Source organism: Macaca fascicularis, chromosome 2 (genome assembly GCF_037993035.2).
Source record: "Macaca fascicularis isolate 582-1 chromosome 2, T2T-MFA8v1.1".
In the NCBI taxonomy this organism is placed as follows: Eukaryota; Metazoa; Chordata; class Mammalia; order Primates; family Cercopithecidae; genus Macaca; species Macaca fascicularis.
Window position 1 is genome coordinate 52755108 of NC_088376.1, and position 27932 is coordinate 52783039.

Consider the following 27932-nt stretch of genomic DNA (forward strand, 5'->3'; position numbering starts at 1 on the left):
TTTTTCCTTAAGTTCTATTTTGCTTGATATTCTAGGCTTCTTTTGCTTAATAGATCTTTATCCCTTTATTTTATTTTTTATGTTAATTTGGTTATTTTATGCAGGATCTTGCTCTGTCACCCAGGCTGGAGTGCAGTGGCACAATCATAGCTCACTATAACCTCAAGTGATCCTCCCACCTCAGCCTCCCAAGTAGCTGGGACTAGAGGCGCACATCACCATGCCCAGCTAATTGTTTTTATATTTTTTTTTGTAGAAATGGGGCCTCTCTGTGTTGCCTAGGCTAGTCTCAAACTCCTGGGCTCAAGCAGTCCTTCAGCCTTGGCCTCCCAAAGCACTGGAGTTACAGGTGTGAGCCACTGCACCTGGTCCTATCCCTTTATTTTTTACTTTTATTTTTGTCCTAATGTATCATTCAGTTTTTATCTTGTGTCTTGTAAATAGCATATGATTGGAATTTTTTTCTTATACAATGTGATATACTCCCTTTAAATACTGGTGAATTTAATCCACTTAACATATATTGTGATCACATATGTATTTGGATTAATTTCTGTTGTTTACTTTTTATTCTGTTTTTTCTTCTGTGTAAATTTGCATTAATAACTTTTACTTTCTTTTCCCTATTGATATGAAAATTTGCATTATATTGCTCTTTTAGTGGTTACCATTAAACTTTAAAAAAATTTATGGAGGTATGATTTGATATAATAAATTACACATATTTAAATTGTACACTTTGGTAAGTTTTGACATAGGTTTATATGCATATATATATCACATTTGCATATGTATATCACATATGTATCACACATATCATACACATATGTAACAGATATGTATGTATATACCTGTGAAACCACCACCACCACAATCAAGATAATGAAATATTAACCACCCTAAAAAGTTTGGCAATGCCTTCCTTCTGTGCCTTTCAACTTTTCCTTCATCCTCCCCTCGCCACCCTTCTCCATGCCCAGGCAACTACAAATCTGATTTTAGTCACTATAGATTGCTTTGCATTTTCTACAGCTTTGTATAAATGGAATCATAAAGTCTGTACTCTTTTGTGTCTGTCTTCTTTCTGTCACCATAATTATTTTGAGATTTATATATGTTATTGAGTACATGGATTATTCATTCCTTTTTATTGCTGAGATGTATTCCATTGTGTAAATATACCATGATTTGTTTACTCATTTACCTATTGATCAACATTTGGGTTGTTTCTAGTTTTTGGCTTTTACAAATAAAGCTGACATGGACATTTGTTGTATGGAAATATGCTTTCATTTCCATTGGGTAAGTATATCTAGGAGTGGGACAGTTGGGTCACAGGATAAGTGTGTGTTTAGATTCATAAGAAATTGCCAAGCTCTTTTCCAAAGTCGTTGTACCATTTTACAATCCCACCAGAAGTGTATGAGAGTCCCAGTTCCTCCACTTCCATGCCAACACTTGGTGTAGTCAGTCTTTTACATTTTAGTCACCGTATAGGTGTATTGTATTATAGTATTTGTGATTTGAATTTTTGTTTTCCTGTTGACTGCTGACTTTGCACATCTCTTCAAGAGCTTATTTGCTGTTTGTATGTCTTGTATGGTGAAGTATCTTCAAATATTTTGTCCATTTTTTCTGTTGGGTAACTTGTTTTCTTATTATTGAGCTTTGAGAGTTTTTTATATATATTCTGGATACAAATCCCTTGTGTATACAATTTGCAAATATTTCAGTCTGTGGCTCATCTTTATTTTTAATTTTTAAATTTTATTTATGTATTCATTTATTTATTTATGTTTTGGAGACAGGCTCTCACTCTGTTGCCCAGGCTGGAGTACAGTAGCACAAACATAAATCACTGCAGACTTGACATCCTGGACTCAAATGATTCTCACACTTCAGCCCCCGAAGTAGCTGGAAACTACAGGCACACGGCACTGCACCAGGCTAATTTTTTTCTTTTTAGAGATAGGGTCTCACTATGTTGCCCAGGCTGGTCTTGATCTCCTGGCCTCAAACAATCCTCCCGCTTCAGTTGTCTTTTATTTTTTTAACAGTGCCTTTTGAGCAGAGAAGTTCTTAAATTTGACATTCATATTTTTCCTTTGCAAAGGGTGTTTTGGTATTTGGTTTTTGGCCCTGTGTACTTCCTTTTTATTTTTGCAAGCATAGCAATTTATAGTTTAAAATATTTTGTATATTTTATCCAGCATTTCTGAATATTTGTAGTGAAGGTGTTCTGCATTATTTCTGCCCATTATTCTGCAGTAACTAATAAGTGTATGTTTGAAATTTTTATTAGTTTGTAATATATAGGAATATCAACCTTCCCATTAATTTTTATTTTTATTTTATTTATTTATTTATTTATTTATTTATTTATTTTGAGATGGAGTCTCGCTTATTTATTTATTTATTTGTTTATTTTGAGATGGAGTCTCGCTCTGTCACTCAGGCCAGACTGCAGTGGCACTATCTCGGCTCACTGCAAGCTCTGCCTCCCGGGTTCACGCCATTCTCCTGCCTCAGCCTCCCGAGTAGCTGGGACTACAGGTGCCTGCTGCCGCGCCTGGATAATTTTTTGTATTTTTAGTAGAGATGGGGTTTCACTGTGTTAGCCAGGATGGTCTCGATCTCCTGACCTCATGATCCGCCTGCTTTGGCCTCCCAAAATGCTGGGATTACAGACGTGAGCCACCACGCCCGGCCCCCATTCTTTTTTTTTTTTTTTAACCCATTGGAGTCTTTATAAAATCTATAGTTTACCATTTGTATTTTTGCAGGCAAACAGTTGTATGTTTTTTATAATGTCTCTGTCAGTAAATCAAAGGTAATCAAGATCAATTAATAAAAACTTCAAGGGGTAATTTATGGGTTAACTAATCACTAATACGATTTAATGCTTTAATTAATAATACTACTGCAGTTCGAATTTAAATGAATTGAATTGATTTGCAGTAGCTATCCAGAAACTTAAAAGATATTTGTTATTTTAATGGTCACTTTCTATTTGCACATTTAATATCTGACTCCTTTTTTTACTCTTTTATTTTTAGATCACAAAATTTGTTCAGGATAGACATAGAGCTAGAAGAAACAGACTTCGTAAAGATCAACTTAAGAAACTTCCTGTACATAAATTCAAGAAAGGTAAGTATTTGTTTTCTAAATAATTATCTTTAGTTTATTTAAGACTGCAGGATGACTATACTCTTTAAAAAAATTTTTTTTTAAATTATTACACTTTAAATTCTAGGGTACACGTGCACAACGTGCAGGTTTGTTACATAGGTATACATGTGCCATGTTGGTTTGCTGCACCCATCAACATCATTTACATTAGGTATTTCTCCTAACGCTATCCCTCCCTTAGCCCCCCACCCCTCAACAGGCCCTGGTATGTGATGTTCCCCTCCCTGTGTCCATGTGTTCTCATTGGTCACCTTCCACTTAAGAGTGAGAAAATGCAGTGTTTGGTTTTCTGTCCTCGTGGTATTTTGCTGAGAATGATGGTTTCCAGCTTCATCCATGTCCCTGCAAAGGACATGACCTCATCTTTTTTTTTATGGCTGCATAGTATTCCATGGTGTATATGTGCCACATTTTCTTTATCCAGTCTAGTATTGATGGACATTTGGGTTGGTTCCAAGTCTTTGCTATTGTGAATAGTGCTATAGTAACATGGTTTATAATCCTTTGGGTATATACCCACGAATGGAATTGCTGGATCAAATGGTATTTCTGGTTCTAGATCCTTGAGAAATTGCCACACTGTCTTCCACAATGGTTGAACTAATTTGCACACCCACCAACAGTGTAAAAGCATTCCTATTTCTCCACATACTCTTCAGCATCTGTTGTTTCCTGAGAAAACAACAGATTTCTATTTCTCCACATCCTCTCCAGCATCTGTTTTTTCCTGTTTTTGTTTTTTGTTTTTTTTTGAGATGGAGTCTCACTCTGTCACCACCCAGGCTGGAGTACAGTCGCACAGTCTTGGCTCACTGCAGCCTCCACCCCCCAGGTTCAAGCGATTCTCCTGCTTCAGCCTCCCGAGTAGCTGGGATTATAGGTCCCTGCCACTGCACCCGGCTAATGTTTGTATTTTTAGTAGAGACGGGGTTTCACCATCTTGGCCAGGCTCGTCTTGGACTCCCCTCGTGATTCACCCACCTCAGCCTACCAAAGTGCTGGGATTGCAGGTGTAAGCCACTGTGCCCGGCCTGTTTTCTGACTTTTTAAGACTATACTCTTGTTCTACCTTCTGTCTCCCTACCATAAACTCTGCCTAACGCTAAGTAGACTTTCAGTTAAGAATGAATGTGAGAGATGATCTTTTGCTGTGATGACCTGGTGAAGGCAGGAAAGGGATGCACAGTCTGCAGAGAATTTAAAAACAATAATTAAACTAACCAAAATGCTTATAAATATTATCACCATGTGCCATTAGTTCTTAACAATGTCAGTGGATAAAATATTTTTCTGCACCAGGTGGACTACTCCCACTTACCTTCCTCCTATTCTGTCTCCCATGATATAACACTGTATAGTGTTGTATTAATTAAACACATAGGTAGCTGTTATATATCATCACTTATATATATCATCTTAATTTTCATACTTTTATGAACTGTATACTATTATCATTTTCCCTTTATAGATGAGGAAAAATAGGGTCAGGGACATTAGGAATTTTAATATCACATAGCCAGTTTTGACAGAACTACAGGAGAGGTGTGACTATAATACCATAGCCAATGTAAGTTTCCCCTATAGTATAGTTTCTCTGTGGTTTAGTGACCTTTTAGTGCAGGTATCTACTTGATAAATCCTTTTGGCTGGGATTTATCAAGTAGATATCTGATAATACCCAGACTTCATTTTCATATACCATAACCCAGACTTCATTTTCATATACCAGTAAAAGTATTCTGTTTTTTAATTCAGCAGTGAAAAAGTGTAGGGAGTGGAGGGAGAAAATAGAGAAAAAGACAATAAAACATAGTTCTGCCACATTTTTATTTTTCAAATAATAAAATGTTTTATAAACCTGCCATTTAACATTAACGTTTAAAAAACAGAACACTTAACAAAAAAGTAGGAAAAAGAACATCATGTTAAAATAATGAATAGACATTTCTAAAAATGCACTGCATTTTACATTTACCTTATCATTATACAGTGATTTACATTATCATTATACAGTGTGGATTAGTTAATAGTTTTTTTGTTTTGTTTTGTTTTTAAGAGATGGGGTCTCATCTCACTGTGTTGCTGAGCCTGAGCTTGAACTCCTGGGCTCAAATGATCATCCCACCTCAGCTTCTCATGTAACTAAGACTATAGGCATGTGCCCCTGGGCCCAGCTTGGATTAATTAAGATTTCTACATAGACCAGAACTAGTTTGAAGATTAGGAATTACTTTTTTAGGCTTCATTTTGTGTGTTAAAAATATGTTTAAAAAGGCTGGGCACGGTGACTCACACCTGTAATCCCAGCACTTAGGGAGTCCGAGGCAGACGGATCACAAGGTCAGGAGATCGAGACCATCCTGGCCAACATGGTGAAACCCCATCTCTACTAAAATACAAAAAAATTAGCCATAGTACCAGCTACTCAGGAGGCTGAGGCAGGGGAATCACTAGACGGATCACGAGGTCAGGAGATCGAGACCATCCTGGCTAACATGGTGAAATCCCGTCTCTACTAAAATACAAAAAAATTAGCCATAGTACCAGCTACTCAGGAGGCTGAGGCAGGGGAATCACTTGAACCTGGGAGGCAGAGGTTGCAGTGAGCCAAGATCACTCCACTGCAATCTAGCTTGGTGACAGAGCAAGACTCCTTCTCAAAAAAAAAAAAAAGTTTAAAAAATGGTGATGTTGTCCTGGGTTTAAAGGGAATGCATGTCATTGGCTTTTCCTCTGAGTAAGATGGGTAGCTATAGTAGGATTTTGAACAGAGGAGAGAGAGAATGTCTCAGTTAACTGTTAAAAGGATCCTTCTGCTGGCATATTAAGAATAGGTTATTAGAGGGCAAAGGGTGTAGACAGAGAGAACAGACAGGAAAGTTATTGTAGTAATTCAGGTGTGATATAAATGTGGCTTGGGCTGATTATCAGTGGAGGAGAAGAAATCTTCAAATCCTGGCTATATCTGGAGATGGAATATACTGAATTTACTGATGGACTAGATATTGGGAGAGGAGACAAGGATGACTCCAGATTTTTTGGTCTGAACAACAAAATGGATGGTCTCTCTATTTAAGGAAAGTCCTTAAATAGAAATAAGGATGGTTAATGTATGAAAGAGCAGGTTTTAGCAGGGAAATTGGAAGGTTGGTATTGAACATAATGGAATTTCAGATGTCTATTAGATGTTAGAAATGAGTCTGGAGTTTAAGACAGAGGTCTGAACTGGAAATACTGGCACGAAAATACATTTAAATCATTAGACTGGATGAGATTACCAAGAGAGTGAGTACAGATAGAAGAATACCAAAGACACTGAGGGGCATACCATCATTAAGTAGAAGAGGAATCAGAAGTGGCAGCAGTGGAAACTGAGAAGGTGTGACCAATTACACAGGAAGAAAATCAGGAGAGCATGATTTACCAGAAACCCAGTGATGCAAATCTATCAGGGAGCAAGGAATGCTAACCTGTGTCAGTGCTCCTGAACATACGTAAAATGAGAGCTCAGTATTAACCATTAGAGACTATTGATGATCTTGATGAGCAGTTGACAGAGTGGTCAGGCCAAAAATCTGATTGTGGTAGATTTAAGAAAGAATGGAAAGAGCAGAATTGGAGATAATTTTTTAAAGAAGTTTAACTAAAAAAAGGAGCAAAGAAATGGGGTCATAGCTGGTGGGGGAAGTTGAGTCAAGAAATAACAGCATGTTTGTTTGCTAAAGGAAATTGATGATACAGGTGACAGATGGGAGAGTTCCTGTAATGTTCTTGAGAAGGCAAGAGGAGATTGGATCTCTTGCACAAAAAGGCGGACTGGCCTTAGGTAGTATCATAGAGACTTGAGCTAAGGGAAAGTAGAATATGTGGGTGAAAAATCACAATAGGTGGGTATTTGTAGTGGTGTGTCTGTGGAAATGTTCTTTGCTTTCATTTCTCTCAGTTACTTAGGAAATCACCAACTGAGGGTGAGGACAGAGGAGGAGGTATTGGAGCTTTTAAGAACAGAGGTATAAAATACTGTTATTCCAGGAGAGTAGGAGGAGGAGTGGACTAGGGAAATATAATATGGTTGCTTGGCAGCCTGAACCCATTAGGAACCCATCAGCATAACTGTTTTTCTCTATGGAGTGGTGTTTATCATCACTTTTTTCAAAATGTGAAGTATAACATTTATACAGAAGAGTATGTAGGATACATATTTCTAGAACCATCCAGTTCAAGAGATAGAACATTACTACCACCCTAGGAGCTATTATGTTCCCTTCTAGATAAATAATCCTTTTTTGTCCTCTGGAGGTAATGACTATCCTGGCTTATGATAATTTCACTGCCTTTCTCAAGTTGTACCACATATGAATGCATACCTAAACAGTTGGCTTAATTTTGCCTATTTTTGAATTATATTTTTCTTACCTCTTATTAATTTTTTAATGAAATTTATACACTTTATTGCATGTAGGTATAGTTCATTTACTTTCATTCCGTCTTTTAAAGATTTTACTTATCCACTTTACTGTTAATTGATGTTCATTTTTTTTCAGTTTAGGGCTATTATAAACCATACTTTTGAGAATATACTTGTACATATATCCTGTTGCATATGTCCATGAATTTCTTTAGTATATATACCTAGAAGTAGATTAATTTGATCATAGTATATACCTATTTTCAATTTTATTGGATAATGCAAAATCATTTCCAAAGGGATGGATGGTACCAGTTTCTACTCTCACCAACAGTGTATAGGAGTTCTTGTTGTTCCATGTATTTATCCAATACTTTGTACTGGACTTTTAAATCTTAAAAGGACTTTTAAATCTTAGCCATTCTGGTGAGTTTATAACTCATTGCTGTTTTACTTTTTATTTCCCTTCTTGCAATGAGGTTAAATATCTGTTCACATTATTTGCCAGTTGGATTTTCACTTTCACGAAGTACCTTTCATGATATATGCCCATGTGTCTGTTCCATATGTGGGAAAAATTCTTTATATGTTCCTACAAGCCCCTCTGAAAGTGTAGTGTATGGCAATTTAGTTCTTCAATAATTTTGTGTGTTTTAACTGTCTTTTTCTAGTTTATGGACCAAAATTCTTGATTTTCATGGTAGTGTTCTTCTATTTTTGTTTTGTTTTGTTTTGATTTGATTTTTTTTTTTTTGAGACGGAGTCTCGCTCTGTCCCCCAGGCTGGAGTGGAGTGGCGCGATCTCGGCTCACTGCAAGCTCTGCCTGCCAAGTTCACACTATTCTCTTGCCTCGCCCTCCTGAGTAGCTGGGACTACATGCACCCGCCACCATGCCTGGCTCATTTTTTGTATTTTTAGTAGAGACAGGGTTTCGCCATGTTAGCCAGGATGATCTCGATCTCCTGACCTCATGATCCTCCCACCTTGGCCTCCCAAAGTGCTGGGATTACAGGCATGAGCCACCGCGCCCAGCCTCTTCCATGTTTTTAAAGAACATTTTGTATCCCAAGATCATACAGATGTTATTTTATATTACCTTCTGAAAGCTTTGTATTTTTGTCTTTTGTGTTTAATCCACATGAATTGATTGTGTAAAATTGGAGTCCAATTTTTTTTCCAGTTTGATATTTTATATAAGGGTATCCAGTTGTTCCAGAGCTAATTATTGAAAATACACTGTTCTACAGTGTCACCTCTGATGTAAATTAAGGTCCAGATATGTGTGGGTTTGTTTCTGGATTTCTCTTGGTTTTATTGTTTAACCATGTATCAGTATCACACTGTTTCAGTTACAGTAGGTTTATGGTAAGACCTGATAGAGCTAGTCTTCCCACTTTGGTTTTTTCAATAGTGTTTACCTATGTTTAACACTTTGCCTTTCCACTTAAAGGTAAAAATTGACTTGCCATGGCCACCCCACCTCCAAGTATATGCACAAAAAAAAAGATTATATTTTTTATTGTAGCAGAATACACACAGCATAAAATTTATCATTTTAATCATTTTAAAGTACCTTCACATTGTTATGCAACCATCACCACCATCCATCTCCAGACCTCTTTATCTTCCCAAACTGAAATTCTGTACCAGTTAAATAGTAACTCCCCATTTCCGCTTCCCCTTAGCCACTGGCATCTACCATTCTACTTACTGTCTCTGAATTTGACTATGTAGGTACATCACGTAAGTGGAATTGCCTGATATTTGTCCTGTTTCTGACTTATTTCACTTACCATAATGTTTTCAAGGATTATCCATGTTGTAGCATATATCAGAATGTCTTTACTTTTTCTGGCTGAATAATAGTCTGTTGTGTATTTTTACATTTTGTTTATTTATTTATCTATTAGTGAATAGGAGTTGGTTACACCTTTTGGCTATTGTAAATAATGCTGCAATGAACATTGATAAAAAAGTATCTGTTTGAGTCCATGGATTCAATTATTTTGGGTATATACCAAGGAGTGATATTGTGTAACTTTATGAGGAACCTGGATACTGTCTTCCACACTTACTGTACTGTTTTACATTCCCAGCAGCAGTGCTCAAGGGTTCATATTTCGCCACATCCTTGTCAACACTTGCTGTATTCTGTTCTTTTGTTTTAATATAGCTATCCTAATGGGTATGAAGTGGTACCTTAATGTGGTTTTATTTGCCTTTCCCTACTGACTAATGATGTTGAGCATCTTTTCTTGTGCTTATTGTCTACTTGTATATTTCCTTGGGCAAATTGTCTGTTCAAGTACTTTGCTCATTTTCAATTGGGGTGGTTTATCATTTTGTTCTTGAGTTATTGGAGTTCTTTGTATATTCTAGATAACATGATTTGCAAATATTTTTTCACATTCTTGTCAGTTGTCACTTTCTTGATAATGTCCTTTTATGTACAGAAGTTTCAAATTTTGATATAGTCCAATTTACCTTTTTTCTTTTTTTTGCTTATGATATGAAGCATAAGCAAAAACTTTTTTTTTTTTTTTTTTGCTTATGAAGGAAATTAAAGAAGACCTCAATAAATGGAAAAGCATCCCACATTCATGGATTGGAAGACTTAATATTGTTAAGATATCAAGACTACCCAAAGCATTCTACAAATTCAGCACAATTCCTATCAAAATTCCAAGAACTTTTTTGCAGAAATGAAAAGTTTAAATTTTGATTAAGTCCAGTTTACCTTATGATGTCATATCTAAGAATACATTGCTAAATCCAAGATCATAAAGATTTACCCCTATGTTTTCTTCAAAGTTTTATGGTTTTAGCTTATATTTAGGTCTTTTATCAATTTAGAGTTCATTTTTATATATAGTAAATATGAGGTAGGGCTCCCGGCTTATTTTTTTGTATGTGGAAATCCAGTTATCCCAGCACCATTTGTTGAAGAGACTGTTTTCTCATTGAATATCTTGGCACTCTCATCAAAAATAAATTGGCCATAGATGTATGATTTTATTTATGGACTGTCAGGTACATTCCTTTGGTCTATATGATTATCCTTATGCGAGTCCCACACTATTTTGATTACTCTAGTTTTGTAGTAAGTTTTGAAACTAAGAATTGTGAGTCCTCTACATTTGTTGTTCTTTTTCAGTATTTTAGCTATTCAGGGTCCTTTGCAATTCCATAATAACTTGAGAATAATTTGAGGATAGAACTTTCTATTTTTGCAAAAAAGTTATTAGAATTTTGATAGGGATTGTGATAAATTTGTAGATTGCTTTGGGTAGTCTTGACATCTTAACAATATTAAGTCTTCCAATCCATGAATATGGGATGCTTTTCCATTTATTGATGTCTTCTTTAATTTCCTTCAGGAGTGTCATGTAATTTTCAGTCTATAAGTCTTTAATCTCCTTAGATTTATTTCTAGGTATTTTATTATTTTAGATACTATTATGAATAGAATTCCTTTCTAAATTTCTTTTATGGATTGTTCATTGCTGATATGGAGAAACACAACTGATTTTTATGCATTGATCTTACAACCTACAAGTTTGATGAATTTGTATATAGCGCTGGTAGCTTTCTTGTGGATTCTTGGGGATTTCCTATAGAGCAGATTGTATTAGCCTGTTCTCACACTACTATAGGAAATACCCAGGACTGGGTAATTTATAAATGAAAGGTTTAATTTACTCACAGTTCCATATTGCTGGAGAAGCCTTAGGAAACTTATAATCATGGTGGAAGGCAAAGGAGAAGCAGACATCTTCTTTTCTAATATATATATTCAGTGCTATAAATTTCCCTGCACTGCTTTCATTGCATTTTACAATTTTTTAGTTATATGTAATAGTTGTACATATTTATGGCATACATGTTATATTTTGATACATGCATACAATATGTAATGATCAAATCAGGATAATTGGGATATTCATCACCCCAAGCAATGATCATTTTTGTGTATGTGTTGGGAATAATTCAAAGCTTCTCATCTAGCTATTTGAAATATATAACTTTACTGTTAACTATAGTTGCCTCACCATACTATCAAAAACTAAAACTTATTCCTTCTAACTGTTTCTGTACCCAGTAGCCAACCTCTCTTCACTACCCGCTTCCACCCTTCCCAGCATCTGGTAACCACTAGTTTGCTCTCTACCTCCATCAGATCAGTTTTCTTAGTTCCCACCTACGAGTGAGAACATGGGATATTTGTCTTTCTGGGCTTGGCTTCTGTCACTTGGCATCATGTCCTCTAGTTCCATCCATGTTGCTGCAAATAACAGGGTTTTATTTTTTTATGGCTGAATAGTATTCCATTGTGTGTATATACCACATTTTCTTTATCCATTCATCCATTGATAGATACTTAGGTTGATTCCATATCTTGGCTATTGTGAATAGTGCTGCAGTAAACATGGAAGTACAAGTATCTCTTCAATATACTAATTTTCCTTTCTTTTGGACACATATCCAGCAATGGGATTGCTGGGTCATATGGTAGTTTCATTTTTACTTTTTTGAGGAACCTCAATACTGTTTTCCCTAGTAGCCATACTAATTTATATTCCCACCAGCAGTGCACGGGTGGTCCCCTTTCTCCCACCACATCACATGTTCCTCTTGCATCGTACAATACAGTCATCTCTTCCCAATAGTATCCAAAGTCGTAACTCATTCTGGCATCAACTCAAAAATCCAAAGTCTAAAGTCTCATCTGAGACTCAAGACACATTTCCTTCCACCTATTAGCCCGTAAAATCAAAAACAAATTCTTAACTTCCAAGATACAATGGTGGTGCAGGTATTAGGTAAACATTCCCATTCCAAAAGGGAGGAATTGGCCAAAAGAAAGGGAAATAGGCCCCACACAGGTCTGAAACCTAGCAGGGCAGACATTAAACTTTAAAGCTCCAACATAATCTTTGACTCTGTGTCCCACATCCAAGGACACTGGTGCAAGGGGTGGGCTCCCACGGCCTTGGGAAGCTCCATCCCCATGGCTCTCACAGGTTGGAGTCTGGTGTCTATGCCTTTTCAATGCTGAGGGTGCAAGCTTCTGGTGGCTCTACCCTTCTTGGGTCTGGACGGTAGCAGCCCAGTTTCCATAGCTTCACTAGACTGTCCTGGTAGGGAGTCTGTGTTGGGGATCCAACCTCACATTTCCCCTCAATACTGCACTAGCAGAGTTTCTGTCTGGGGGCTACGTCCTGTGACAGACTTCTGCCTGGGACCCAGGCTTTCTAATACATCCTCTGAAATCTAGGTTGGAACCTGGCAAGCATTCTTTTCTTTTGAATACTGCACACCTACAGCCTTAATACCACATGGAAGCCACCAAGGATTACAGCTTGTGCTCCCCAGAGCAGTGCCCCAAACTGTACCAGGGTCCCTTTGGAGCTGAGGCTGGAGCTGGAGGAGCCAGGATGCAGGGAGCAGCCTCTTAAGATGATGCAGGGCAGTGGCTCCCCAGGCCTGACCCACTAAACCATTTTTTCCTCCTAGGCCTCTGGGCTTGTGATGGGATGGGCTGACTTTTGAGGCTTTTTTTTTTTTTTTTTAATTGTCTTAGATATTAGCACTTGGCTCTCTTTTAGTAATGCTAATCAAAAGTGGTTGGTTCACAGCCCACTTGTATTCTTTTGAATGCTGCACACCTACAGCCTTGATACCACATGGAAGCCACCAAGGATTACAGCTTGCACTCTCCAGAGTAGCTATTGTAAATGAGATTACTTTCTTGATTTATTTTTCAGATTGTTTGCCGTTGGCATATACAAATGATACTGATTTTTGTATGTCGATTTTGTATCCTGCAACTGTACTGAATTTGCTATTAGTTCTAACGTTTCTTTTCTTTTTTCTTTGTTCTTTTTTTTTTTGAGATGGAGTCTAGCTTTGTCGCCCAGGCTGGAGTGCAGTGGTAAGATCTCGGCTCACTGCAACCTCCGCCTCCCAGGTTCAAGCAATTCTCCTGCCTCAGCCTCCCAAGTAGCTGGGACTACAGGTACCCACCACCATGCCCAGCTCATTTTTGTATTTTTAGTAGAGATGGGGTTTCACCATGTTGGCCAGTCTGGTTTCAAACTCCTGACCTCAAGTGATCCACCTGCCCCAGCCTCCCAAAGTGTTAGGATTACAGGCGTGAGCCACCATGCCCAGCCTCTAACAGTTTCTTGATAGAGTTTTCTTTGGTTTTTAAAATATACAATCATGTCGTCTGTGAACAAGGTTAATTTGACTTCTTCCTTTCCAGTTTGGTAGTTTTCAGCAGTGAAGCCATCTAGTCCTGGGCTTTTTCTTTGATGGGAGACTTTTAATTACTGTTTCAGTTTAATTACTTGCTATTGGTCTGTTCAGACTTTCTTTTTCTTTATGGTTCAGTCTCAATAGGTGCTACATGTCTATGAATTTGTCCATTTTTTCTAGGTTATCTAATTTGTTGGCATATAATTATTCATAAAATCTCTAATGATTCATTATATTTCTAGTATATTGATTGTAATGTTTTTGTTTCATTTATACTTTGAGTGTTTTCTCTTTTTCTCGTTAGTCTAGCGAAAAGTATGTTGACTTTATCTTTTCAAAAAACAATTTTTTCTTTCAGTTATCTTTTGTATTTTTTCAGTCTGAATTTTATTTCTGCTCTGATCTGTATTATTTCTTTCTACTAATTTTAGATTTTGTTTATTCTTGTTTTTCTAGTTCCTTGAGGTGGATGGTTCAGTTGTTTATATGAAGGTTTTCTCCTTTTTTGATGGAGGTGCTTATTGCTATGAACTTCCTACTTAGTATTGCTTTTGCTTGTCCCATAGATTTTGATGTGCTGTGTTTCCATTTTCATTAGCTCAAAAAAATTTTTATATTTCCTTTTTAATTTATTTATTGACCCATTTTTTTTTTTATTCAGGAGCGTGTTTAATTTTCACATACTTATAGTTTTCAAAGTCCCCCCCCCGCCTTTTTTTTTCTGAGACAGTGTCTCACTCTTTTGCCCAAAGCTGGAGTGCAGTTGCACAATCTCAGCTCAGTGCAGTATCAACCTCCCAAGTAGCTAGGCGGTCAGGCATGTACGACCACACCCAGCTAACTTTTTTGTAGAGATGAGGTTTTACCATGTTGCCCAAGGCTGGTCTCGAACTCCTGGACTCAAGTGATCTGCCTGCGTCAGCCTCCCAGATTGCTGGGATTACAGGCATGAACCACCACACTTGGTCCAAAGTTCCTCTTTAAAAAAGAATAAAAATCTAATTTTATTCTGCTGTGGTCAGAAAAGATACTTGTTATGATTTTGACTTTTTTGAGTTTGCTGAGACTTGTTTTTTCTCCTAATGTGATCTGTCCTGGGGAATGTTCCATGTGCTGATGAGAAGAATGTATATTTCACAGAGTTGGATGAAGTGTTCTGTAAATGTCAGTTATCATTATATAGTGATGCTTTTTGTCTTTTTTTATAGTGTTTGATGTTTATCTGATATAAATATAGCTATTACTGCTCTTTTTTGTTTTCCAATTGCATGGAATATCTTTTTCTACCCCTTTACTTTCAGTCTATGTGTCTTTATAGGTAAAGTGAGTTTCTTATCGGCAGCAGATCATTGGGTTCTGTTTTTCTATTCATTTAATCACTCTTTGTCTTTTAATTAGAACATTTAGTTCATTTACAGTGTTATTATTGGTAGGTGAGAACTTAAAAACTCCTGTCATTTTGTTGTTTGTTTTCTGGTTGTTTTGTAACTCTTCTTTTACTTTCTTTGTGTTTTTTTGTTTTTGTTTTTGTTTTTTTTTTTTTTTTGAGACAGAGTCTTGCTCTATCACCCAGGCTGGAGTGCAGTGGCTGGATCTCAGCTGACTGCAAGCTCCGCCTCCTGGGTTTACGCCATTCTCCTGCCTCAGTCTCTCAAGTAGCTGGGACTACAGGTGCCCGCCACCATGCCCGGCTAGTTTTTTGTGTTTTTTAGTAGAGATGAGGTTTCACTGTGTTAGCCAGGATGGTCTCGATCTCCTGACCTCGTGATCCGCCTGTCTTGGCCTCCCAAAGTGCTGGGATTACAAGCGTGAGCCACCGCGCCCGACCCTTCTTTTACTTTCTTTTCTTTCTTTCTCTTTCATCTTTCTTTATGATTGTGCAGATTTCTCTGGTAGTATGTTTTAATTCCTTGCTGTTTATTTTTAGTGTTTCCTATTATAGGTGTTTTGCTTTGTGGTTACTATGAGGCTTATAAAAAACATCTTATAAGTTATTTTGAATATATGAGAACTCAGTGTTGATCACAAAGAAAAAGACAAAAAACTTTACATTGTAATTTCATCCCCTGACACACATTTTGACCTCTTGTTGACACAATTTACATCTTTTTATATTGCCTGACTTTTAACAGATAGTCGTAGTTTTTATTTTGGTAGATTTAGTCTTCATACTAGAGATACCACAGTTACAATATTAGAGTATTCTAAATTTGTATACTTTTACCAATGACTTTTATAACTTCAGATATTTTCTTGTTGCATATTAGTGTCCTTTTGTTCCAGACTGAAGGACTACCTTTGACATTTTTTATAAGATGAATTCCTTCAGCTTTTGTTTGTTTTCAAAAGTCATTATCTCTCATTTATGGTCGAAGGATAGCTTTGCTGGGGACAGTATTCTCAGTTGGCAGTTTTTTGTTTTTTTTTCCTTTAGCTTTTTAGTATGTCATCCCACTCCCTTCAGGCATGTATGGTTTCTACTGGATGTCCATTAACAGATGAATTAGAGCTCTTCATATGTTATGCTTCTTCTTTTTTTCCTGCTTTTATGCTCCTCTTTTTGTTTTTGACTTTTGAGAATTTGATTATTGTATGGTCTTATTGGGGTTTAATCTGTTTGGTAATCTTTGGCCTTCTGTGCCTGGATATTTATCTTTCTATAGATCTGGAAAGTTTTCTGTTATTATTTCTTTAAATAAGCTCTCTACCCCTTGCTCTTTCTGAACTCTGTCTTGAAGGACAATGACTCTTAAATTTGCTCTTTTTGGGCTATTTTCTAGATATTACATGTGTTCTTCCTTTTTATTCTCCTATGTCTCCTCTCTTTATGTATTTTCAAATTGTCTTTGAGCTCACCAATTCTTTCTTCTGCTTGATTAGTTCTGTTAAAACCCTCTCATGCATTTTCAGTTCAGCCAATGTATTTCACAATTCCAAGATTTCTATTTTTTTAATTTTTTAAATCTCTTTGTTAAATTTTTCTGGTAAGTTTCTAAAATGTTTTACTCTGCTATCTTGGAGTTCCCCAGGTTTTTCCAAAATTGCTATTTTGAATTCTTGATCAGAGAACTTACACATCTTCATCTCAGGTTGGTAGGGTGTCACTGGCTCCTTGCTTTGTAAATTTGGGAAGGTCGTGCTTCCCTATTTGATGTTGTTTCTTACAGATGTACATTTATGTCTTCACATTGATTTGTTATTTATTCTAGTTTTTGCTGTCTCCCTTTGCTTGGTCTTTCAGGTATGGTTTGTTGCATTCTCTTAGACTTAGATCACTGCCTTCTTTTCAGCACTAGATGGCACCCTAAGCCCAGGTTTGCTTGGCTTTCACAAAAGTTCAGAGCACTGACCATCTAGGGTTAGGGGATGTTCCAAAGGGGATTCCCTGGCTGGGGTTGGTGGGGAAGGGAATTAGCTAGGAGTTTGTGCCCAGAGGACCCGTGGAATGTGCTTCCTACTGCTGCTGATCCACTGTCCCTCTGATTTGGCGTCTTCTTTGGCTGAGATAAAGAACAGCCCCAAGTTTCCTTTGCTGGAGTTGCTAGCCCTACTTCCACGTTTGTCCATAGCTGTCTTCAGATTTTCTCCCAACAGGCACTAGTAATGCTTCCTGTGGGTTGAGGCAGGAACAGCTTTCCTGCATAGTAACTTTAGACAGTGAGGAAACTGGCTCTCTACCTCAGTCTCAGTTTCTCCAGGATAGGAACCGTAAGTCTTGGGAGACTTTTTTACTCAGTGCCTAATAACTTAAGGGAGGGGCATCATGAATAGAGAAGTCCGTTCTCTCTTCTGCTCATAATTTTTCTTTTCTTTGTGCCACCAAGGATTGTCACAGCCTCAGTTTTGAGTTCTGGAATATTAGTGGTGATAATGTTGTCACTGTATAGTAGTTTTTCATTTTCTGTATGGAAAAAATCAACTCAGATTGCTTCTACTCTGCCATTTTGGTAACACCACTGCATTTTACAAATTTTGATATGTTGTATTTTTATTTTCACATAGCTGAAAATATTTTAAAATTTCTCTTGAGATTTCTTCTTTGACCTACTTGTTATTCAGAAGTGTGTTTTTTAATCTCCACATGTTTTGGAATTTTCCAGCTATCTGTATTTATATATTTCTAGTTTAACTCCATTGTGGTCTGCATGGTAATATTGTAAGATTCTTAGTTTTTTAAAAAATTTGTTAAAGTATACTTTATGCCCCAGAATGTGGTCTCTCAGTGGATGAATGTTCCATGTAAGCTGGAAAAGAATGTATATTCTACTTCTTGTTGGATGATGAAGTAGTGTGTACGTCAGTTAAATCCAGTTGACTGGTGCTGTTGAGTTCAGCTGTGACCTTCTTTTCTGCCTGCTGGATCTATTTCAGATAGAGGGGTGTTGATGTCTCTAACTATAATAGCAGATTCATCTGTTTCTCCTTGCAGTTCTATCAGTTTTTGCCTTATATATTTTGGCAGTCTATTAGGTGCATACACATTAAATATTGTTTTATATATATATATATATAATTTAAAAAATTTTTTATTTATTTTGAGACAGAGTCTCACTCTGTTGCCTATTCTGGAGTGCAGTGGTGCGATCTCAGGTCCCTGCAGCCTCTGCCTTCTAGGTTCAAACAATTCTCCTCCTTCAGCCTCCCGAGTAGCTGGGACTATAGGCAAGGACCATCATGCCCGGCTAATTTTTGTATCTTTTAGTAGAGACGGGGTTTCACTATATTGGGCCAGGCTGGTCTCAAACTCCTGACGTCAAGTGATCCACCAGCCCCAAAAGTGCTGGGATTTCAGGCATGAGCCACCGTGCCCGGCCATATTGTTTTTTTGTTTTTTTGTGTGTTTTTTTTGAGAATTGATCCCTTTATTATTATGTAATGCCTCTCTCTTTGTGATGATTTTTCTTGCACTGATGTCTGCTCTGTCTGAAAATATGCTTACTCCCACATTTTTTGGATTAGTGTTAGCGTGATATTTTTGTCAATCTCTTTACTTTTAATCTATGTGTCTTAATTTTTTTTACTTTATTAAAATACTGAGTTTTATTTCACTGTATATTTTTGCCTCCCCACCACTTCCATGTCTGACCACCACTACTACTATGTCCTGTCATAACATTCCATACATACTAAAAACCAAGCAAAGGGTGGAGTTCCATCTTTAAAAACTAAAGAGGCATTTTGGACAACACATTTTTGGCAACAGAGCCTGGACAACATTTATCAAACACAGTAGGGAAAGTTTTCACTCTGCATTATAAAAAGGACAGCCAGATATCAACTGTTACAGAAGTGAAATAAGATGGAACATTTTTAACAAATTGTTTAAACTATTTTCCTAAAGAGACTTCCTCCACTGCCAGATTTTGAATAGCTTCCTGGTCAGTCACCCGGAAGCATTCTTCACTAAATTGATGAACTGCTTGCATTTTAATGTCTTCTATAGAACTAGGTCCTTTTCGTGTTTTAGGAGTTTTTTCCTGTTTTTTGAAAGATTCTTGTCCTTTTGATCTTGGTGTTGATGGTTTTCAATCTTTTCCATTCTGATTTGTCTTTTGTGCATTTTTGGCTGGAGTATCTCATATAGATTTCCTCACTGGCACTTTTTCTTCAGTTTCCTCATCATCAAAATCATCATCCTCGTCATTTTCATCATCATCATCTTCATCAGCAGCAAGTTGTACTTTTTTCTGTGGAATCTTTCTACCATAAACTTACGGGTTTCACATCCTCCTCCTCTTCATCTCTTCTAACTCTGCATCTTCCTCCACAGCTACTAAGTGCTGTCCACTAATATGCACTGGCCCTGAAGCACACTTCAACCGTAAGATCACTGGTGGTGTTATTTCAAGGCCCCCAAAGGAAACCATTGGCTTTACAGACATTTTCAAAGTTGCCAGTGTCACTTTAATTGGACTGCCTTCATAATTCATTGCCTCTGCTTCAACAATATGCAATTTATCCTTTGCACCAGTTCCTGAACTGACTGTTCTTAAAGATAACTGGTGCTCATTTTCATCATTATCCACCTTAAAGTGATAATCTTTGTTGGCCTTTTGTTCACAACTGAAAAGATAGTTCTGGGGCCTCAGGGGGCTCATGTTCATGTCCATCAAATCTTCCATGGGGTGGTGGCATGCACTTAGGTGGGAGAGGTGAACAGAGATAAACAACTACTGCTCCAGAGAACAGCCGCGCAGGACGGGAATCACGCCAGGGTATGTGTCTTCATATTTAAAGTGGGTTTCTTTTCAACAAAATCTAGCTGGTCTTATTTTTGGATCTGATCCACTCTGACAATCTGTCTTTTAATTAGCATATTTAGGACATAGATATTTAAAGTGATTATGAATATAGTTGAGTTAATATCTATTATATTTGTCATTGTTCTGTATTTGTTGCCCCTGTTTCTGTTTTTGTTTCAATCTTTTTTCACCATTTGTGGTTTTAATTAAGCATTTCATATAATTCCACTTTCCTTTCTTAGCATATTAATGTTATTTATGTGTGTGTTTTCTTTTTTAGTGGTTGCCCTAGAGTTTGCATTATACATTTACAACTAATCCAATTTGACTCTCAAATAACACTATACTTCTTTGTGGGTAGTGCAAGTTCCTAATAATAACAAAATATTCCTAATTTCTACCCTCCCTTATATCATTGCTGTTATTCATTTCACTTATATATGTTATACATTAATAGCATAATTGAATATATTATTACTGTTATTATTTTGAACGAACTGCTATTTGTTTGTTCACAAGTAAAATCAAGTAAGAATAAGAAAAGTAGGAGTTTTTTACTTTTACTTATTTCTTCTCCAGGACTTTTCCTTTCTTTATGTAGATCTAAGATTTTGACCTATATCATTCTTCTTCTCTTTAAAGAACTTATTTTAACATATCTCGCAAGTCAGTTCTGTGGGCAAAAATTACCTCAAATTGTGTTTATAAAAGTTTTTATTTTTTCTTCACCTTTTTTTTTGCTTGCATTTTTTATTGTAAAAAACACATAATAAATTTACAATCTTAGCCATTTTTAAGTGTACAGTTCAATAGTGTTAAGTATATTTACATTATCGTGCAACTGATCTCTAGAATTTTTTCATCGTGTAACACTTAAGACTTTGTACCCACTAAACACTAATTAAATTCCCTCTCTTCTCTCCAGCCCTTGCTAACCACATTTTTGCTGTTTATTTTCTACAATTTGACTACTTTAGATATTTCATATGAGTGGATTCATACAGTATTTGTTCTTTTGCAACTGGCATATTTTGCTTAGCATAATGCCCTAATGGTTCACCTGTGTTGTGGCACGTGACACAATATTCTTTTTTTAAAAAAATATATTTCATAATACTCCATTTTATGTATATACCATTTTTCCTTTTCCATCCATTGTCAATAGACATTTGGATTGTTTCCATTCTAGCCCTTGTCTATTATAAATAATGCTTTTGTGAACATGGGTGAAAATTTATCTTTAAGATCCTGCTTTGAATTCTTTTTGGATATATATCCAGAAGTGGGATTGCTGAATCATATTCTAATTGTATTTTGAATTTTAGAAGTATCTCCTTACTGCTTGCTCTCTGTACTACCTGTACCATTTTACATTCCCATCACCAGTGCACAAGGGTTCTCCACATGCTGAACACTTACATTCTGCTCTTTTGATAGTGGCCATTCTAGTGAGTATGAGTTGATGTCTCATTGTTTTGATTTGTATTTCCCTGATGATTAGTGATGATGAGCATCTTTTCAAGTATTTATTGGCTATTCATATATCTTCTTTGGAGAACTTTCTATTCAAGTCATTTTCTCATTTTTAAATTTTTGTTTTGTATTTTTACTGTTGAGTTGTAGAAGTTCCTTATATAGTCTGGATATTAACCCCAAATCAGATACATGAGTTGCAGTTATTTTTGCCCAGTCCGTAAGTTGCCTTTCACTCTGTCGATCATGTCTCTTTATGCACAAAAGTTTCTCGTAGTCCCATTTGTCTATTTTTTTCTTTTGTTGCCTGTGCTTATGGTGTCACTTCCAAGACATAATTCTCAAATCCAATATCCTGAAGTTTTTCCCCTATATTTTTTTCTAGGAGTTTCATAGTTTTAGGCCTTATATTTAGGTCTTTAATCCCTTTTGAGTTAATTTTATGTAAGGTGTAGGTTAAGGTCCAACTTATTTTATTTATTTATCTATTTATTTAGGCATGTGGATATCCCAGTTTTCCCAGTACCATTTGTTAAGGAGACTGTCCTTTATTCACTGTGTCATCTTGGCATCCTTGTCAAAAGTCATTTGGCCATATATACAAGGGTTTATTCCTAGGCCGTAAATTCTGTTCCATTGGTGTATGTATCTAGTACCATACCATCTTAATTACAGTTGCTGTGTAGGATGTTTTGAAATCAGGGAGTATGAGTTTTCTAATTTTGTTCTTTTTCAAGATTGTTTTGGCTATTTATAGTCCCTTGAGAATTTCAGGATGCTTTTTTTCTGTTTCTGCAAAAAATGTCATCAGTATTTTGATAAGGATTACATTGAATCTGTAGATCACTGTGGGTAGCATGGATAGTTTGACAATGTTAAGTCTTTCAATCTATGAGCCTGGAATATCTTTCCGTTTATTTCTATCTTCTTTGATTTTCTTGTGGCAGTGTTCAGTTTGTAGTGTGGAAACCTTTTACCTTCTTAGTTGAGCTTATTTGTAAGTATTTTATCCTTTTTGTTGCGATAAATGGAATTGTTTTCTTAATTTCCTTTTTTTTTTTTTTACAGCTCCTTTGGTTGAGGGATAATTTCCTTTGTGAATTGATTGTTAGTGTATAGAAATGCAATTTTTGAATTTTGCTTTTGCATCCTGTAACTTTGCAGAATTTACTGATTTTAACAGCTTTTATGGAACATGTCATCTGTGAAGGGAATTAATTTTACTAATTTTCCAATCTGTATGTTTTCTATTTCATTTTCTTGTCTAATTGCTCTGGATAGACCTCCTAGTACTGTGTTGAATAGTAGTGGTGAGTGTGGGCATCCTTGCCTTATTCCTGCTCTTAGAGGGAAAGTTTCAGTCTTCTTTTGTTGACTATGATGTTAAATGTAGCCATCTCATATATGGCTTTTATTATGCTGGGGTAGTTTTTTTCTATTCCTAGTTTATTGAGTGTTTGTATCATGAGATTGTTGGATTTTGTCTGCATCAATTCAAATGATCATCTGGTTTTGTCCTTCATCTTGTTAATGTGGTGTATTAAATAGGATTATTTTCATATGTTAAACCTTCCTTTCGTTCCACAAATAAGTCCCACTGGTCATGGTGTATAATCCTTCTAATATACTGTTGAATTCAGCTTACTAGTATTTTGTTGAGGATTTTCACATCAGTATATTTAAGGGATATTTGCCTGCAGTTTTCTTTTCTTGTGTCTCTCATTTTGGTGTTAAGGTAATTCTGACCTCATAGAATGAGTTTGGAAGTGTTGCAGTTCTTTCAGAGAGTTTCTGTTTTGATTCCTTCGAAGAGTTTGAGAAGGATTAGTGTTAGTTCTTATTTAAATATTTGATAGACTTCTCCAATGAATCTATCTGGTCCTGGCCTTTTTTGTTGGGAGGTTTTTAATTACTGTTTCAATTCTTTACTAGTTATAGGTATGTTCACATAGATTTCTTATTTCTTCATGATTTAGTATTGGCTTCATGTTTCTAGGAATTTACCCATTTCTTCTAGATTATCTGGTTTCATTGTAATTTAATAGTAGCCTCATACTTCTTATTTCTATAACATCAGTTGAATGTCTTCTCTTTTGTTTGTCATTTTAGCTATTTCAATCTCCTCTCCATTTTAATTATTGCAGCTAAGGATTTGCTAATTTTGTTCATCTTCTCAGAATACCAACTGTTGGTTTTGTTGTATTTTTTCTATATTTTTTCCTATTTATTTCATTTATCTCTGCTCTAAGCTAGTTGTGAATTTAGCTTATTTTTCTTTATTCCTTTAAGTGTAAGGTTAAGTTGTTGATTTGAGGTCTTTCTTCCTTTTTAATAAAACTTTCCTCTTAATACTGTTTCTGTTCCATTCCATCAGTTTTGGTATGCTGTGTTTTCATTTTCATTTATCTCCAGATATTTTCTAAATTCCCTTGTGATTTCCTATTTGACCCATTGGTTGTTTAAAACTGCATTGTTTAATTCCCATACATTTGTGAATTTGCCTGTTTTTTTGTTTTTGTTTTTTGGTTTTTTTGGCTATTGATTTGTAGTTTCATTGTGCTGAGGATGGAGAATTTATTTGTATGACTTCAATCTTCTTACATTTAAGGCTTTTTTTGTGGTCTAACATGTAGTCTCTCTTGGAGAATATTACATGTGCACTTGACAAAATGTGTATCCCCTGTTGTTGGGTGGAGTGTTCTGTTTATGTTTGTTAGTTCCAATTGGTCTAAAGAGTTATTCAAGTCATCTGTGTCTTCTGTTTGATCTTCTGTCTGGTTTTCTATTCTTACTGAAAGTGGGGTAATTGAAGTCGCCTGTTAGTATTGTGTTGCTGCTCATTTCTTCCTTCAATTTTTTTTTTTTTTTTAAGGTGGAGTTTCCCTCTTTTGCCCAAGCTGGAGTGAAGTGGTGCAATCTTGGCTCACTGAAACCTCCTCCCCCTGGATTTAAGCAATTCTTCTGCCTCAGTCTCCTGAGTAGCTGGGATTATAGGCACCTGCCACTACACCTAATTTTTTATATTTTTAATAGAGATGGGGTTTCACTGTGTTGGCCAGACTGGTCTCCTGACCTCCGGTGATCCACCCGCCTCAGCCTCCCAAAGTGCTGGAATTACAGGCGTGAGCCATCGCACCTGGCCATCTTCCTTCAGTTCTGTCAGTGTTGCTTCACATATTTGACTGCTTTGATGTTAGATGTGTATATATTTATTGTTATATCTTTTTGGTGAAGTTACCATTGTATCATTATATAATGTCCCGCTTTTTCTCTTATGATAGTTTTCCTTAAAGTCTATTCTGTTTGATATATGTATGGCCGCTCCTGCTCTCCAGTTTCTCATTTGCATAGAATATCTTTTCCACCTTTTCACTTTTAGCCCATGTGTATTTTTTGTTTATTTGTTTGAGAAGGAGTCTCGCTGTCGCCCTGGCAGGAGCACAGTGGCGTGGTCTCGGCTCAACTGCAACCTCCACCTCCTCAGTTCCAGCAGTTCTCCTGCCTCAGCCTCCCGAGCAGCTGGGATTACAGGTGCACGACACCGTGTCCAGCTAATTTTTTGTATTTTTAGTAGAGACAGGGTTTCACTATGCTGGCCAGGCTGGTCTTGAACTCCTAACCTCATGACCCGCCAGCCTTGGCCTCCCAAAGTGCTGGGATTACAGGTGTGAGCCACCGTGCCTGGCTCCCATGTGTTTTTAGATATAAAGTGATTTTCTTGTAGGCACCTTATCATTGGATCTCATATTTTTTAGCCATTCAATGTCTTGGTATGTTTGATCTTTTTACATTTAAAATAATTACTGACAGGAAAGGACTTATTATTACTTTAGTGTATTTAATCCTTTTATGTTTAAAGCAATTACTGATAGGAAAGGACTTAGTATTACTTTTGTTCATTGTTTTTTGTCTGTCTTACAGCTTTGTCTTTCCTCTCACTGTGTTTTTTGTTGATTTCTTCTAGTGACGTTTTGATTCCCTATTTCCCTTTGTATATATTCTACAGATATTTTCCTTATGGCTACCCTTGCAATTCCATAAAACATCTTAAAAGTTCTAACAATCTATTTTAAACTGACATTTTAAATATTTAAATATTTCAAACTGATAAATTAACTTCAATCACGTATAAAAACCATGCTCCTTTACCTGTCTTTCTGCCTCCTGTTTTGTTATTGATGACTCAAATTGCATGTTTTTACATTGCTTATTTAATATAGATTATTACTTTTTATGCTTTTAGAAAAATTCTGGGCCAGATGCAATGATTCATGGCTGTAATCACAGCACTTTGGGAGGCCAAGGTGGGCGGATCACTTGAGTTCAGGAGTTTGAGACCAGCCTGAGCAACATGGCAAAACCCCATCTCTACAAAAAACACAAAAATTAGCCAGGCATGGTGGTGAGTGCCTGTGGTCCCAGCTACTTGGGGGACTGAGGCAAGAGGATGACTTGAGCCTAGGAGGTGAAGGTTGCTGAGAGTTGAAATCATGCCACTGCACTCCAGCCTGGGTGACAGAGCCAGACCTTGTCTAGAAAAAAAAAAAAATTCTATACCAGATTTATAAGTGATTTACTCACCTACATTACAATACAGGATTCTGTATTTTTCTGTATATTTACCTGGGACTTATGTTTTTATTAATATATGGTTTTATGTTCCTGTTTATCAGCTTTTCACTTACTTGTAGGTGCTTTTTTAGAATTTCCTATAGAATAAGTCTAATGGTGATAAACTCCCTCAATTTTTATCTGAGAAAGTCTTAATTTCTGTTTTTGTTTGTTTCGAAAGGGCACTTTTGCTAAACATAGCATTCTTGATTGGCACCACTTTTCTTTTGAATACATCATCCGACTTCCTAGCCTGCAGGATTTCTGCTAAGTCTGCTGAGAATCTAGTGTGAGCTCCTTTATATGTACTGAGTTGCTTTTTTTTGTTTGTTTGCTGCTTTCAAGATCTCTGTCACTAGACAGTTTAATTATGATACAATGGTATGTCTCAGTGTAGATCCCTTAGATCCCTTTAAATTTATTGTGGTTGGATTTATCTGAGATTCTTGAATTCGTATATCCATATTTCTAACCATTATTTCTTCAAATAGGTCCTCTACCCTTTTCTTTCTTCTCCTTCTGAGGTTCCCATAATGCATGTTTTCTTCTATTTGATGCTATCCCAGAAGTCCCTCAGATTCTCTTCATTTTCCTTCATTCTTTTTTTCTTTTTTGCTCCTCTTCTTTTCTTTTTCTTCTTCTTTTTTTTTGGGATTTATCCTGCTTGATGTTCTCTGAACTTCCTGGATCTGTGGTGGGATCTGAAACCAATTTCAGGAAATCCCCAGTCATTGTTACTTTATTTATTGCTTCTGTTCTTTTCTCTTTTAATTTTCTTGATGTTTCCATTATGCATATGCTGCATTTTCTGTAGTTGTTCCACATTCTTGAATATTATTCCATTTTTTCCGTCTTTTTTCTCTTTGCTTTTCAGTTTTGTAAGTTTCTACTGACATGTCCTTAAGCTCAAAGATACTTTCCTCAAGATGTGTCCAGTATACTAATGAGCTAATCAAATGCATTCTTCATTTGTGTTTTTGATCTCTAGCACTTCTTTTTAATTCTTTCTCAGAATTTCCATCTCTTTGCCTACATTATCCAGCCATTGTTGCATGTTGCCTAATTTTTCCACTAGCACCCTTAGGATATTAACGGTCGTTGTTTTAAATTCCTGATCTGATAATTCCAACATTCCTGCCATATGTGAGTCTGTTTGTGATGCCTGCTCTGTCTCTTCAAGCTGTGTTTTTGCCTTTTAGTATGCTTTGTAATTTTTTGTTGAAAGCTGGACATGATGTACTGGTTGAAAAGAATTGCAGTAAATAGGCCATTAGTCATGTAGTAGTGAGGCACAGGGGAAGGGGAAGCATTCTATAATTTTATGATTATATCTGAACCTTTTTTTACACTTAGGACAGAATGAAGCTATCACTCTGGTACCCAGACTAGAATGCAGTGGCATAATCTTGACTCACTGCAGCCTCCACCTCCTGAGTTCAAGCCATCCTCCTGCCTCAGCCTCCCAAATAGCTGGGACTACTGGCATATACCACCATGCCTAGCTAATTTTTCTTTTCCTTTTTTTGGGGGGGGGGTAGAAATGGGGTCTCTCTCTGTTGCCCAGACTGGTCTTGAACATCTGGAATCAAGCACTCCTCCCACCCCAGCCTCCCAAAGTGCTGGGATTACAGATGTGAGCCACCACACTTGGCCTGTCTCAGTCTTTAAGTGAGCCTGTGGCCCTAGGGTCTGAACTTCACAAGTGCTCCTCACTTCTTTTCCCAGATGGCTGGAGGGAGGTATCTTC

General features: G+C 36.5%; 1 protein-coding gene across 6 annotated transcripts in view; it reads left to right on the forward strand.

Annotated features, from left to right (window-relative positions):
• The window catches only part of RNF13 (ring finger protein 13), a 155793-nt gene that overhangs the window by 116823 nt on the left and 11038 nt on the right, over positions 1-27932 (forward strand). For 4 of the 6 annotated variants that reach the window (XM_045385121.3, XM_074031270.1, XM_005546081.5 and 1 more), the window contains exon 8: positions 3057-3150. In XM_045385121.3, coding sequence (XP_045241056.1) covers positions 3057-3150 — 94 coding nt within the window. Of the gene's footprint in view, positions 1-1237; positions 1303-3056; positions 3151-13495; positions 13618-27932 lie in introns of those variants that run through there. The other 2 variants (XR_012430798.1, XM_074031271.1) reach the window with 2 other exon arrangements.